We start from the raw sequence: 16,666 nt of genomic DNA on the forward strand, positions 1-16,666 counted from the left end.
TCTTCAGTGCAAGTAGAATTAAACCACAGTTCATCAACATGTTTTAAGAAAATAATACTCTTTAAATATTTAGATGTCTACAAACCAAATATTTCTTTAGTGTTTTTTAATCTTGCTCCTCGAAGTAAGAGACTTTCAGGTCCAAGAGGTCTAAAAAGAAACAGACATATCAGCATTTAAAAATTAGCCGTTCTATATTCTATAGGACTAGTGAAATCCAGTTTCCTATGCAAAGTTGTCCTATACCCCCCACTATGAATTCCCAACCCCAACTCCACTTTCATTTAGGTTCATCTTTGATCCTCTCACCCCTTGTACCATGCCTCACCTACACATCTCCAGAGCTCCCAGTTGCCTTTCATGCCTCCCATGGTCACTGCCACAGTCTCCCAACCCTGTTCAATATCCCATAATTAGTGATTGAGCTAAATATACCAAATGGCTGCTTCAGAAAGACCTGCAAGTTACCTGAGAAGCTAGCAGGCAAAAAAACTTATTGAGCTCAAAGTGCAACAGAAGGGCTATTTTAGGTTTGACTCTTCTCCCTATCTTACTCCTACCCCTCTGTCAAACTGAAATGATCTAGCAAGTTCAAAAGCTAATCATACCAGAGAAACAAAAACAAACAACTAGATGGACACAATGTCACCACAATAGTGCAAGTTCTGCTTCCTAACACAAGACTAAAATTTTATAAATGTTTTTTCCTCACATCTATCACACCACAATAATACATGAATTTCATAGGCGAAGTTAACCATAAAGAGCGCTGTGAAAATAAAGGTCCAGTTAGAATCAAGGTTGATATAAGGTTAGAGTCATATGCTCTACTCCAACAGCTGTTATCATCCTTAGAAACTGCCAGCAGGTTTGGTTTGAAATTTAAAAAAAAAAAAAAAAAAAAGGTGCATTCACTATTTTGGCAGTGTTTCAAATGAAAGCAGAAACTGAACAACTGCAGTGGCCAGGTGGACATACCGGGTATAAGCAAAGGAATTGAAGATCATATACAAAGTGCTACGGGCATACAAGTCCTTGGGTTTGTCTTTTCCATTAGCTGTACCACCATGATCACTACTATATAAACGAAGTTCTTATATTTGAAGTCCCTTTGAAAGCAGATCGTGGAGTTACTCAAAAAAACCCACCTCAAACTCAAACCCCACCTCCTACAGTTAAGCATTTAACTTAAATGTTACTGCAAACGTGACAGTTACCATCACAAATACTGTGCACACCAATTATACACACAGACTATGACAGGTTCTTTAAATTTCACATACATATGTTAGTATTTTAGGCTAGACTCAAACTTTAACTGAAAAATGGAACTAAAAGGGACTAAATGCCCAAGCATTTAACCTCTTCATATAAGAAAACTAATGTATATTTCTGGATTCAGGTGTTTTTTGCAGTTTGTAAAACCAGTCTGACAAACCCAAAATACAAAACCTCAATCAGTGCAACACAGACTAGACAAGCTTATCTTTGACAGTCAGAAAATACAACTCCACCAGCAGTCAGAACTCACAACTGTTTTTCACACTCCTTTTAAACTGGCTCTGTTATATGTTGTCAACTAAATTATTTTGATAAGATTATCCCAAAGCTGAACATGTCAAGCTTGGCAGTCATGAATTTGGAAAAGCTCTAAGCAAAGTAGCACATAAAGCAACCTTAGAAAACAGCTGAGTGGGTTGGGGGGGGCAGGGGGGGGTGCATGGCTACGGCATTGGACTTAGAGCCAGGTGATCTGCCTTCTACATTCCCGTACTTCTTGCAAAACCATTGACAAATCATTGATTCACTCTGAACTCCATGTTACTCCTATCTACAACTGACAGATGTTTGCCAGCCTCACAGGAGGCTCTTAGATTGAGTCTTTAAGTTCTTCAGACTGATTTAGGTAGAAATTTCACTAAAAGAAATGTGTGAAGGATGGCATTTTGGACATTAGAGGAGTGAAAGAATCGTAACAGATTTACTTGTTTCTGTGACACATTTATACATCATAACACAGCACTTCACATTTTGAGGTGACCAAGCTTTTTTGAAAGCTTGATTATCAACAACTCTCAAGACGAAACAATTGAATAACTTGCATGCTATGCTAAATATTCCTGAAAACCTGGCCATTTCTTGTGAATGATTTTACTGTCTATTTCAAACCATGACCTTTTTCTCACTCCTGTTCTTCCTATTTTCTCTCCTGTACTGTTGGGGGGGGGGGGGCGGGGGGGGAGTGAACAAGCAGCTGTGTGGATGCTCGGCTGCTAGCTGGGGCCAACCCACCGCAATTAGAAACCTTTTGAGGAAGTCACGTGTAGGTCTGTAAGTGGCTTCACATCTTTATTTTCGTATTTTCACATGTGTTTCGGTGTATGTTACTTGCTACAACTGCACAGTGAAAGGTTGTGAGCACGTGGTTATGTGCACAGAGCTTTATGTGCACACAATTATGTGTTGACTATTACAGATGTAAGCACTTAATTTTACAGTCCAGGTAGTACAGCAGTTTGAAATACATGTTAAAAGCTACAAATCTGTAGCAGAGGCTTTATTAAAACAAACCATAATTTCTAGGAATTCCAACTGCGAAAACACCTGCTTAGTGCCTCTGATAAACAGATGACAGGATCTGTTGCAGTCTACATAATATGCCACTGGAAGATGTTTAAGATCAATAAATGTTTTAAATAACAAATAGCAACAAAGTACCAGCTGATTACCAGTGCCTAAAAATTACCCTCATCAGAACAGCCAAGCTTTCCAGAACTGTCCTATTAATTCTGAAAAACCGGGTAGTAATGAACTTTCTTTCCTAATTTTCTCTCATCTCCATCTGAAGTATGCAGCTACAATTGATACTTTCAGTAAAAATACCTCTCCCTTCTGTACATTCAACAGTAACTCTTTTTTGTGCTGGTCATGATTTTAACCATATTCATGAGTTCTGAACACTGATCTTATAAAATTTTACTTACCGTACAATTTCTTCAGTTTGTTGACTTATAGTTATTCTTCCAACAAATCTATGAAAGATGACCACGTGTTAGAAATATCTAGATAAAGACTGAAAAATTTAAAACACTCCTCTATATTTACAAAAAAAGCCATTAACATTTCACAAGTACAAAATAATCAACTTTCATTAACAAACTAAACCAACATGGCAACACAGGCAATCATTTTACGAGAGATGTGTAACAGAAACATTTATCCTTCAAAGAACAGTCATTTGAGAAAGCCTATTAGGTTTCATTAATAAACCCACAAAAGATTATATTTCTTATTCAGTTAAAACAGATTGTGACTTCTTCATGTTTCAGTAAGAAATAATTCCTTAACAAATATAAGTTAGCATATTATCCATCAGAAATAGTAATTTTTCATTTAATAAAGCCAATCTACTCTGCTTTTAAAATCTGACACTTACATATTTAACATGACCCTAGCTACTAATAGGGACATAAACTTTTATAGTAATTGTACCTTAACTTGATGTTCTCTACAAACTGAACTAAAGATCAAATATTTGAACAGCTGTTCAAATTAAGTATCTTAGTTTTTAAGAATATTTCTCAAAAATCCCAAAGCTTACTTAATAATAGCTGCTGTGATATAGTTGGATTTTGAAAACTACTACTTAACAGTATTTTCCATTATATAATTCAGGAGAAACTTGGATGGGAATAGAATTTTTGTTACCTATGATGCTGTTTGTTACAGAGTATAGGGCATTGCTTGCTGATGTTAAAAGCTGAAATGAAGCACACTAAGATACAACTGTTTTTATACTAAATTTTTGCTGCTGAAGAATGGAGTTCAAATCTTCTCTTGAACATAAGCAAAATAAACGTGACCAACACTTACCCTTAGAATTAACATAAACTTACAACAATTTGCTATGGTTTGAGTTAACCCCATTTAAAAAATATATACTAAACAGTACTCAAATCTTCTGACAGAACCTTATACAACTCCTTCTCCAACCTGTTCAGACTCACATGTCATTTAATTTTTTAAAATCTGGTAACAAGTTTACTGGTTAGAACAGAAATGTACATAAGTGTCATGGTTAAAACACAAAACTTGTCACTTGCAACTTTCAGCAATTACATATGCATAAACACTTGCACTAACTATTAAAACCTAAAATTTAAGCAGTTGTTTGAAGCTATTTTAATCTCAGCAAGACCCATAACATTCCTAATATTAAACACCTCATTTTGATTTAATTTCAAAGTATTTACTAATAACATGATACCTGTATAGATCTGCTTCTGGCTGCTGACATTCTATAACAGCTACAAGTTTGTCCAGGTTGGCAACGGACTGTAGCACTGCTGTTTCTGGAACTGCAACATGTGTCTGTAAAACAGTGTCCATGAAGTTAATGATACAGGACTACTGGGCAGAGAGAGTATCCCAATGGGCTGAAATAAAAATGGTATCGTGAATGAACTACATTCTATTTCACAGCAGTAACCCATACCTTAAGATTGGTCTCTCCATCCAAACTTGCAGTAGTAACATGGCATGAACCGTCGACTCGATCAGATGACAGAAGCACCAGATCAACAGGAAAAGTCTCATCTTTGGCTACTCTCACAATGTCCCCCACCTAATGAAGTGAACACAAAAGTGTACAAAGAGAGTTTTAAAAGAGAATAATTCATTTCAGCATTGTTACTGAATCATGATGAAACAAGAGCTTTAGCTATGCAATAGAAACACAATTTTCAATTTGTCCTCAGGCACATACCCGAATGTTTTTAGATCTAGTTTTTACAAGGCCACCACTACGAACAACATAAACTGGAGCACCATTTACTTCATTGTCCGCTTTATGTCGTAGCCAGTCTTCATAACCCTGTAGAAAACACATACAAATTTACTTTTTAAGCAAGAAACCTATAAAGCACAACAAATATCTTCTAAGCAAATGTGCTTCAAATTACTTGCTGCATAGTCTGAATAGATTACTAATTTCTCTTGAGTTTCTACTGTAGATGTTACTCAAGCACCTGGTAAACCTCTTAATTTTAACCCTACACAAATAAGTAAAGGCAAATAAAGTAGCAAAAGTGGTGAAGAAACTCAACAGTCCCATGTGCTGTTAAAACAAACAGGCAGTGAGATTTTCTGCAGATGAGATGAACAAGCACTCATTCAATCTTTTATCTATATGGATTAATATACCACAAAACTAGGAACAGTCTCTCTTATGGGTGGTTTTGGTTTTGGTTTTTTTTTTTTTTGTAAGAGAAGTTAACAGACTGAAATTACTTCCTCATGTCATACCATACAGCACTTCTTATAGTTACTGCCACAGCCCCGGCATGAAATCTTAAGATTTCTTAATTTTGTACAACATGCTGTCACACATCAGCTCTGTGTAGCAAGAGAAGATCATTGAGAAGGTTTTAGTTCTTTCCGAGTCCTAATGCAGCAGTTCACAGCAACTGAGTTTTTCATGGATACACATTAAGCAGTTTTCCTTTACCTGATATTCAGCACCTCTTTAAGCACCCTTTATCCCATGCACACACACGTGCAAACATTTATGAGGATGAATCCAGGTATATCATTCTCCTTCTATTTTAGTAAGCTATTAACGCATTGCTTATTTAATCCAATAGCATGATTGTCAGTAGCATGACCTCTCTGATCCCTAAGTCTAGGTACTGTTTGGAAAGCCCCACAAGCAAGCACAAGAAATGGATTAGTCTATGCAGGAAGCTCAACTGCCTTTTACATCCTGGCAAGACTCCTACAACTGATATGCAATAATAGAGACATTTCCTAAAATGCTCTTCTGTAGGTATAACAAATGTGAAAGAATTAAAACCACTTCCTTGGAAGTTTGCAGACAGAGGAAGGGGGCCTTCTGAAACAGCAGGCATATCCCAACTCATCCCAGAACACTATGAACATTTTGTGTGAATGTCATTATACAAAGAGTACTAATGCAGATGTAGTTTGGAGAATTCTGCAGTTGACTGGAGTTTGGAGGAAAGTTGTATGATGAATTTAGCCATGTTAAAAGTATAGTTTTGCAGTTCTACCTTCATGCACCTCCACTGTTACTAGCAGAAACGAGTAAGGACAGCAGAACTGCGCTACTGGAAATAGAAAAAAGGAAACAGAAAAAGGAAATAGAGGGAAGCTTTATATGCCAACTGCTTAAAAAGAAATAATTAGGAAGTGTGTAGTAACAGCAGCCATACAGAGAAATATAGGGAAATCAGAACCCTAAAACCCCTAAGACTCTTAAAGAGTCCTTCCTAAGCAGTATGAAAAAGCAAGAGTCAGTACCTACAGCTCCTTGTTAAAGGTGACTGACAGAAGAAAACAAGGATATAACTAATGTCCAGTAACCTTGGGGCATTTGTCTCAAACCTGAACAGCTGAGCAATATGGACATTTGGCAAAGAACTGAAATTTACCTTCTTTAGAAAGTACAGATTTCAGCGCTTTCTCCATCTGACACCTATTGCCTACAACTCAAAGGTGACACCTCACACCAGGGAATTCTTAAGAGCCAACTTACTGTGTTCAGGTTAAATTCCCCCAAAATTTACCTACTGCGGCATTTTTGAGACAGTTCCTTATCCTCACTTGCAAATATTGCAAAAATACTGTTGAAAAGAAAGATGCAATAGGAATACTGGGAATGCTGCTTAATTGCATGAAAACAAACTAAAGATTAAAATCCCTCAATTAAATTATATTCTTAAGTCCTGCTTAAATAACTGCATCAATGCACTTGAGAAAATGACAAAATTAAAACAGGCCTGCATATTATATTACCAGGGTTTTCATTCTCAGATTAGGTCTATATTTAATCAAAACCTGTGAAATAGTTGTTTCTAATTTACCTGACAGACATGTAAACATCTGCATTCAATCAGCTTGTTTGCTAAATACCTATGAACTTACTGAAATTTACTCAGTTCCCTAAAGTTCCTTAGTAAATACCTTTATTTTGTTGTATTTTGTTTTGTTGGATTTTTTTTAATTTTTATTTTGATTTATTTTATTTTCTAATTTTGGACTCCTCTGAGGACTGCATTCACATCTTCACAGGCATAAGGACGAAAGTGCTCTGGCTAACAAGATAGACAAAATGACACAGCATGAGTTGCATCACTTTGCAGTCTTGTATGTCCTTCTTCTGACCTAGGTGCAATTACACTTCGAAGAAGAAAAAGTTCTATCTCCTTGGCTGAGATGAAAACAAAGCTGAGTTTTTAGGTTTGGTAGAGGTGCCTTGTGAACTGGCCTTCTGGAAGCAAGGGTGTTTTTCCACCCACTACTAAGCTTCTCAAACCTGTATATGGTTAATGCTTCTATTTTTCCCCTTCATCTTTTGAGAGACTACCGAGTTATAGTTTAACATTTATCCTAATAAACTTTGTTTAAAACCAGTGCCCCGGAGCTTTCAAAAGGTTTTTTTTCCCTAAAATCTGCTTCCTCTTCCACTGCTGGTTTGAGAGAAAATGGAAGCTGGTTTTGAGACCATATTGGCTATTTTCCCCTCTGCATTTCAACCGAAGATTTATCTTTCTTCCTTGTCTGAGGGCAGCCTGTTGGAAATAGCACACTTAATTGTCTTTCCAAGACTGTGAATACTATTTGCCTACTTTGCAGCAGGTAGGATAAACATGAGAGGCCTTTAGATCGGTTTAGGTGGTTCCAATAGTCCTTGCAGAGATATTGAGACAGTCAGAAAAACTCTTGATGCTTGGCAAATCATGAACGATTTGAAAGTTCAAGAAGGAATGCCAGAATCTCTATCCTTTGCAATTGATGGTAAGATACTTGTATTTCCCAATAAAAGACTGGACATCTGGAAATAAGGTGGTAATAGATTATTTTGGACTATTTTAGACTTACAAAAGTCCAACTTCTTTCTGGAAAAAAAAAATCTAGTATTTATTACTAAGGTGCACATCCTCTTTCAGTTCACACATCTTTAAAGGATATTTTCCATTGCCTCCATTGCCTACTTATGACTATAGCTCTTGAACAGGTGATTTTTTTGGAGGTGATGATAACAACTGCAATTGACTAGGATTAGGGCACTCTACATACACAAATTCCACAGCAACAAGATGAAATGTTAGTTCAAATATTACTCCAGCATTAAGATTTCCTGTGCCCCAAACACCATTCTATCTGCTTGAAAGCTAGAGCTATTTTTACTTTTGCCCTATTTCAGGGTGGCTTTGGGTCTTACTGGCACAGAGGGCAAATTGAAATTCCAGTTGTAGCTCCGCAAGTCTCCTGCTTACTTTTCAGTTGCTATGACTGCATCTCTTCCCCAGACAGCACTGTCAAACCCTTTGAAGGGGATAGTTCCTGAAAATTACTTCCCTGCAGAAGAGATTATAGTTTCCATCCACATCACCTCTTTATTTATGTCCTTGTTTCTTTCTCCTCTTGCTTTAAGGGTTTAAAGAAAACAGAAGATTTTATTTTTTTTTCCAGACATTCTTCTTCCAGGGGCTCTAGGTCTTAGTAAGATGTAGTATGGTGCTTGAATAAGATTTCTATTAAACTCAAACTTACAAGATTTTTCTTATTTCAAGTGCTATAAAGCACTCCAAAATGTTTTATCCAACCAAAGAAAAGGAAAACAAAACCAGAACCTTTCTAAACTGGGCCTTTTACCTGGTACAGGATTACAGTTAATATGTATTTTGTGGCATGAAACATACTGCTTTTAACCACTGACAAACATGGATTGCACCATTGTTTCATCCACCTAAGCTCCTTTCTCAGTGTGTCATGTTGGAGGATTGGTTTTAATATGCAGTGAGGTGTGCCAAAGGAATAAGTTAGGAGCTTTCAGAAAAGGTCTTATAACAAGTGACACGTAACATTTAGACAAAAATGCTGTCTGACAGTCATTCGTTGTCCATTTAAGGGTACCGCAGTGAGTCACTGAGCGCTTGACAACTAACCAAAATGCTCAAGTTCAAGCATCTAACAAGAAACATTAAATACAAAATCCTTTTTAAAAATTATACCTTTTTTTCTTTTGTATTTAAACATTATCTTGGTCAGACTTTGTTAAGTAACTTTACCTTAGAAAGACTTCATGTTACAACATTTTTTCCCCTTTACCTGTTTTATGGCTGTCACAGTTATGACAAAGAATAATGGCAATCCACTGGTAATAGGACTAGTAGGGGTATCTATCATGAGCTAAAAGAGAAGAAAATATGAAAATTAGTCCAAATTTTTTTTTTATGATTGTACCTTCCAAAAAAAAAAAAAAAAAACCCAACCAAAAAAAACCCCACCAAAAAACCCAAAACCCCAATGAAACAAGATGACAATTATTTTCCAAACTCCTCATTATAACCTGTGATTATTTTTATTGCACTTTCTGCTGTACTTCTGAAGCAAAACTCAGTTCCTGACAGCTAAATAATACATGTCAATAATGATGCAAACAAAGGTCCTAGGGCACAGAACAGACTTAATCATATTTGTAATGCATATGCCAATTTTAAGAGTCCTTAGCAAAAGGAAGGTATGTTTTCATCCTGCAAAGATTAATTCGAAAGTATATTACAAAGGAAGGAAATATGCATTTTGTGAAGCTGTTCAATACTCTATACAATCTACTGCTTAAAAGCAATGTAGAGTATAACAACATCCACTTCAGAAGTGGAAATTAAGTTAAAAATTTTAATTTCCAACAGTTTAGATATTAGAGGGCATTCTTTCTTAGACTGCTCCTTTCTGGTTTCCCCAAGTCAACATGCAGGTTTTACAGTTTGTGCTATTATTGCTGGCATGCCAAAAGTGCAGTGTATACACTAAAATTCTGTGGGGGGGGGGCATGTTAGTGGTTCTCCTCTGCTGCAGGAAAAAACCAACATGGTCAAGTGCTGTAAAGAAAATACACACAAGAACTATTCAAAACCACAGACGTTGATTTGATCCACTTTACCTGAGACTTATGGCATTGCTTTAGGAAACCATTAAAGAAGAAAAAAAAAAAATCATACATGAAGTTTACTCTGTTAAGAGCCAAGAATCTCATAGAGAAAACAAATTATGCCACTTTACAACACATGCATGAGCTTTTTTTCTTTCCCCCACTGAAACACAATGTATAGAACACCACAAAAATCAGATCTAGCCTGCAATATTGTCTGTTCTTCAATTGTAGCACTGCAATTTCAGTCTGGCAGTATGTTGTCCAAGAAAACCCATGCCAAAAGCATCTGATTTTTGGCCGGATAGGGCAAGCCATGACATTTTGTGCCATCTACACTCTCTCCTTTCTCAAGAGAGTCATATGTGAAAATGGAGCAAGTTTTGCACGGGTGGAATTGTCATGGCAGTCTGCTTCTTTTGCTTCTTCCACCGGAACACCATGGCCCTTTGCCTGCTACACAGCTGGACACGCATCCACCACACAACTGGTGTGGAGCTCCATGTGACCAAAATGCAGTCTGTCACCATGTTTCTGGCATGCATATGGCTGGTGAACAATACGGACTGGATTGTGCTGCATGTTTAAATCACACAACGAGAACTTGCCCCAGCTCTGTCATCCCCAGTGGAATAAGGTGGTAATGACAGACACTGCATCCTGGTCACATGAGATTCATATGACAGAGAAGATACCATGGTGATCAACTTTTAAAGGCACCTTTGCCTTATAAAAAGACAATAAATACTAGATATTAATGAACTTCCAAATGGGATTTGAATAAAAACAGAATTCCATTCTAGCGAATGAACAAAAATGACTGCAGCTTTTCTCCTGTTCAGTTTCCAGGAATAAAGACATAGAAACAAGACATTTCCCATACAAATTAGGGCATCCACTTGAGTCACGAACTGAGAGAACAGGATCACGCTCTGCCTTTAGATCCATATTTGTTCATGGACATCACATTTAGATATTACTGAAGCCTAACAGTTTGAAAGGAATGTGACTCAAAATTGAACTAAAGAGGTAAATTTGCATTAAAAAAGAAACAAAAGCTTTAAAAATGCAACACTGTCTGTGGTTACTTTAAGTAACACTTCTGTTCCATCTCTAGCATGCCCCCATCTTCCTCATGCTACAATATGTTAAACAGCATGAAATACTGTAACAGGAATGACAAAGTCAATATTCTTAACTAGGAAGATGAGATGGGCATCGCATTCTGTTAGACTAAGGTAGAACTATATGACTTCAATAACTCCCAACACAGGAATTTTCAGCCTATTAGAAAGTTAATTCTTTCTAAATGTGAAAGAACAAGTGCAAGGGACACAGGAGGCAATGGATTCAAATTGCAGAACTGGCCCTGCTACTGACATCTTGCACAAAGCGCTAGGTTAACGGTTGGACTAGATGATCTTCAAGGTCCTTTCCAACCTAGATGATTCTGTGAATCACAGACAAATCTTATGAACTCTTCACTATTCCCGTTTTTTGTCAAATGAGGTACCATCTTTTTCAGATGCATGCTGTAAATGTTGGTTAATCACTGTGGAGGGCTGTACATTCAAAGCATTCTATTTTATAATGAAAGAAAAGTTTGTGTACCCCAAAATCTTGTCTCTGTCTCAGATATTAATTGGTCTCTCAAAAGTTATTATCTCTCCTTACAATCTTTCTTCCACTTATCCTTCATCTAGAACAGCACTGATGTCTTCAAAACTGACAAACTTTCAATCCTAGCTGTAAATTTTTACATGTTCATTTTATCTCAACAAACTGAATTTGAGGGTCTTAGAACTGTATGAAAATAGTGTATTGATTACAAAAGCAAGATTCCACCTACAATGAGAATATACACTAATATACGCTCAGCTGAAGAGCAAGCATACTGCCCAATTTGACACAAGTGAACTTGAGTATCTACATTTGTCCACACTAATGTCCAAGAAGTGTCTAAAACTGCTCAAACAACTGGTTTATTCAAACACCACCAATGTCCACAAAAATCAAAAACCATATCTGGAATTTTATTACTAACTTAAGAGATTTAAAACTGAATTTTGAGGCAGGTAATTGAGTCCCTGTGTGAGCAGTGCAATGGACTCTGAAGCTGCACACTTAAATGTATTAGGTTTTATCTTTATGAATGCCAAGGACAGTACTTAAATCTGGACATAATTAAAAGTTATGTTCTTTTCCCAGAGAAACAGGAAATGCATTGTTTTTATTTACAGAATATGTGAAGTTAAATTAATAGAAAAAAAATCAGTGGCAGAATTTACAACACAAATGGCAATTTCCTGAGTATTATTCAACTTACCTGAACCAAAAATATAATCAGAAAATAAAAGTTGGCTACTCTTCTGAACTGCTCAAATAAGTTTTTTGGAACAAAATTCCACACTGTATACTGAAGGGAAAAAAGGGAAAGAGAGAAGAACCGTTATGACATACTGAACAATTTTTCAGTAAAATTCAGTTCTGCTCCTGTTAAACTCTCTTAACCTAAATCTTTTAATTTTCCATCTTCACTCCCCAAATCTTCTTCCGGTCTTGCCCTACTCCCACACAGATCTGCTGTATCCAGTTTTAGTAGTTTTTAAGTACAGCTAGCAGGGAAGTAGTGGTGGCAACTGCATTGCTTTTACAGTCAAAGTTTTAAACGTTCTCCTACCAACTGGGCTAGGAGCAGCTGGACTCATTTGGCTGCTTGCATCCTGGGTAGCAAGAAAATTAATTCTTGCAGCTGTAACTTTCTCTCCTACAGTAGAGCGACAAGACACATCCCCACCATCAGTTCTACTGATTCCAATCCAAGGTCACAGTAGGAGGGAATCTGCAATTGCAGTCCATTGCTGATTTATTTTATGCAGAGTACTAGCTTACAATTTGGCTATTTTATACATCCTCACAACCAGCTTCATCCTTCCTTTTAAGTGGTTCTGTGCATCACATCCAGACATGGGCAACGCTTGTTTAAAACCTGCCTTTCTTCAGAAATTCTGACCAACATGCTTAATTGTTCTGTACTTAGCCAGGTTCTGAGGAAAGAGGGATGAGAGAAGCAAGAAAACTATATAGGAAACAACCTAGCTTTTTCACAAAAAAGGTTAGAACTTGTTTCGTTTTGAATATTCTATATGCACCATTAGACATAATACACACATGCACATTCACTACACAACTTAAGTAACATATCAAGTGGTTTTCCCATGACAAATTGATTCCTTACCTTGGATGATATGATTCTGTTGTCCGCAAATTTCTGAGGAACATAATGGCCATGCTGGGGGAAACGATTTGCTATATAAATAGTTCTTGTATCGCTTTGATGCGGTGGGTCAAAACCCTAAAACACAAAATAAAAAAAGATGATCAAGAAAGACTATTTTATTAACTGTAGCTTTGTAAAATTGTTACCTCTGTGCTAAAAAGTGATATCCAGATATCAAGCAGCTGTTTCAGGATAGTGGCTTTTGAATGGGAAACAAAATTAACATGCAAATTAAAGTCTGTTGTGTTCAAAGAATTTTCAAAAATGGGGGGTGGAGGGGGAAATCTCGATTATGAGGTTCTGTACTCAATCTGGAAAATGAAAGAAAAAAATCCTAAATCTCAAAAAGGACAAGAGAATACTTGCTATCATGCAAACCTGAAGAAACAAATGGAGATGAAAACATATATAAATGACAAAACCTCACAGCAACGCTCATGATGACTCTAATAAAACAGATTATGTGAGAAAAGTAGAAGGTCAAAACAAGTCATAGTAATATGCTGTAATAACTGGATTTTGAAGAGATTCTCACCAGCTTAAAAACGAAAGCATATGCATCTGACTGGACAACAGTATTTTTCCAAACAAGTTCTGCTCTAAGAACTAACATTTTGTCTAACCTCAAACACAATTTTCTGCCACTACCACCAATTTACACATGACCTGTATCAACACTGAAAGCAAACTCATAAAAAAAAAAAAAGGATACTCAGAAATACTTAACAATAGTTTCCTCCCAAAAGAGAAGAGCTGAGTGAGGTCCCTTGGAACCAAAGCCCTGTTGCAGGTCTAATGGTCAGTATTTTCATCAACTACCTCTGCGAGGGGAAGGGAGTATAGGTGTTAAATTTGCAGATGACACCACCTCAGGACTGCAAGAACACCGAATGACAAGAAAAAATTCAAAATCACCTTGACCAACCAGATGCATGGAAGACTGAAAGATACAGCCATTAGGGACAGTTAACTGCATCTACAAAAAGCGAGTAAAAGCCCATATAGGAGTTTTGTACAAAAAGATCAAAAGGCTCATCACAGATTGAGTATAAGTCAGTAATGTCATCCCATTGAGAAAAAGGCCTTCAGTACTAAGGAGGCTGGAGGAGAAGTGGGAGCCACAGTTGAAGCACTGTGAACCAACTGGACAGCATCCATAGGAGTGGAACATGAGCCACGAGAGATCCTGAAAATATGACATATAGCACAAGGCTGAACAATCTAAAAAGCAAGAGTAAACAAATTAGAGTCATTTAGCCTAGAGGAAACTTGGGATATACTAGCACATCTTCCAATATATAAAAGACTATTCCAACAAGAAAAGTGGTAATCCGAAGGGCAAAGTAGAACAAAAGTAATCTTAAATTGCAGCTAGGAAAACTTTGTTTGAATATTGGAAAAACAAACAAAAATTCCTTTCTTATGAGAAGGAATAATTAAAAACCAAAATAAATCACATGGGAAGGTTGCAATGTCTCGGTAACACAAGGGCTTATTATATCTAGGTCATTCAAGTCTATCTTTAATTGAGCCTTTCCTGGGGCTATGTGACTCACCAGAACCCTTCTTAGCTTTAATATTCTAACCTGGAGAAGCAGGTGATGGCAAGAGACATGCACAACAGTAAAACGGTAAAAATTCACATAACAGGCCAAGAAAATTACTAAGATAAAAACTAAAAGAGCTTTGAGACACAGAACAAAGTAGTGAAATTAAATTTGGAACCATTAAGTTGTTCAACAGGGAATCAATGATTGTCCAAGAAGTAGTGAATTTCAGCCCAAGCTCCACACAATCTTAGAACTGACTTTGCACTGTATATACAGTCTCCTTGTTCTCTGATGCCAAGTGAAAGGACAACCAATGAAAAAGCTAGAAAGGGCATTACCAACTCCACTACTGGAGGTGAGGAAACTACCTTTGCAGTTGTGTTGCTCCACTTGTGAAACCAAGCTCAGACCTTCATTTGTGTCAAATAAAAATTGACACTTCACAGAACTCCAAGAGAAGATACTTCTGTACCAGTTAACTACAGAGGATGGTGAAGAGTGAGCACAACGAGCTACATAAAAAATGGTTGGCATTACCAACCAAGAATTTTCTTTAATCTTTAATATCTGTAATACAGGACATTAGGTATGTTCACATAAAAAATCCTCTCAAACACACGAATTTTTGTATTTGGCATCATTACTACAGAAACATTCTGCTTCAGAAAGGAGGTCCAGAAGAAAGAAGGGAGAAAGAAATAAAGGGGGATTTTTCAAAGAGATTTGAAGGAGAATAAACTTTAGATAACAAGCAGTGGAAGGCTGTTCTAGTCACATGTGCCAGTGTGAAAGCTTGTTTAAAGATAAGAATGGAGCAAGGAGACAAAATGTAGATAGGGGAAAGGACGGCAAAAAAAATATATAGGATGCCAAAAGCAAAAGGAAAGGAACTGTTAACAACTTTAAGAAATACAAGCATGAAAGTAAGATGAAAAAATGTACCCGTTAAATGCTGACACAAAATTTAAAATAAGAACAATGTTTGTAGCAGAAGCATTTTGGGTATCTGACATTAGTGACACATTATTTCTACATCAATCCAGAAGATGCCACAATAAAAAGTGTTTTGCAAGCAAGAAAAAAAATGTGCTTAATTAGTAAGACCAGGTACACAGCTCTTTTCTATCTCAGAAAATGTCTGGCAATCACAAAATGCCAGACATCCTCACTTTGGAAAGTCATATTCTACAGCCTGAAAAAATTCCACTCTAAACCAAACAGATGTAAAGCAGAAAAAAAACAGAAAAAGCAAAGAAAGCAACTGGCAGTCTTCTGATGGTGATAAATGCTAATCTCCATGCCACTCGCTGAAAGTTATTAAAAGATAAATGAAAAATTTCAGAGAGACTAGGGTATCACTGAATTTTTTCCAAACTATTTATATGCCCTTTTCAGGCCACTATCTGAGCACCTGAAAGTTCATGAGTTTAATGACATTTTTATTATGGAAAGTAAAGACCTCCATACAACTCAAGCCTAACTGCACAAGCACTTCTACCAGAGGAGAATACCTCCGCTGAAGCACACTCAAGTCTGAAAGCAAGGAATCTATTTTCCAAATCAGAATCTCAGGCCATATGACAGGTGCTGTTGTGCAGCTAAAACAGCTTAAAATTGCAGTCTATACACATTTAACTGTTTTGTTGAAATTTACCACAAAGAAAGTGCAGAAGCTGTGCAGTCAGCAGATCTATGGAGATGGCAATACACAAGCAAGGCAGGCTGAAGAACCTCTTCAGTTGTCAGAGCTATGGTTGGAAAAAGGACACATCCTTGACAACCTTAGTGACTTGACTGTAGTCACAGCAGAAAATAAGTGTCAGAGCTGGGAACAGAACTCAGATTTCCTAAGTTTCATATCTAACTAAGTAAGATCATTTG

At 36.8% G+C, this 16,666-nt stretch overlaps 1 protein-coding gene across 15 annotated transcripts in view; it reads right to left on the reverse strand.

The window, feature by feature from the left end:
- The window catches only part of ATP11B (ATPase phospholipid transporting 11B (putative)), a 71,448-nt gene that overhangs the window by 41,856 nt on the left and 12,926 nt on the right, over positions 1-16,666 (reverse strand). For all 15 annotated transcript variants that reach the window (XR_012624319.1, XR_012624321.1, XR_012624320.1 and 12 more), the window contains exons 2-9: positions 13,194-13,310; positions 12,282-12,371; positions 9,133-9,213; positions 4,766-4,873; positions 4,496-4,624; positions 4,268-4,371; positions 2,985-3,032; positions 86-150 (exon numbers count right to left, since the gene is read on the reverse strand). Coding sequence is in view for 12 of the 15 variants with exons in the window: in XM_074834186.1 (XP_074690287.1) it covers positions 86-150; positions 2,985-3,032; positions 4,268-4,371; positions 4,496-4,624; positions 4,766-4,873; positions 9,133-9,213; positions 12,282-12,371; positions 13,194-13,310 (742 nt within the window). In the remaining 3 variants the exon portion in view is untranslated. The remainder of the gene's footprint in view (positions 1-85; positions 151-2,984; positions 3,033-4,267; positions 4,372-4,495; positions 4,625-4,765; positions 4,874-9,132; positions 9,214-12,281; positions 12,372-13,193; positions 13,311-16,666) is intronic.

The sequence above is a fragment of the Strix aluco genome, chromosome 9 (genome assembly GCF_031877795.1).
Source record: "Strix aluco isolate bStrAlu1 chromosome 9, bStrAlu1.hap1, whole genome shotgun sequence".
Taxonomy (NCBI): Eukaryota; Metazoa; Chordata; class Aves; order Strigiformes; family Strigidae; genus Strix; species Strix aluco.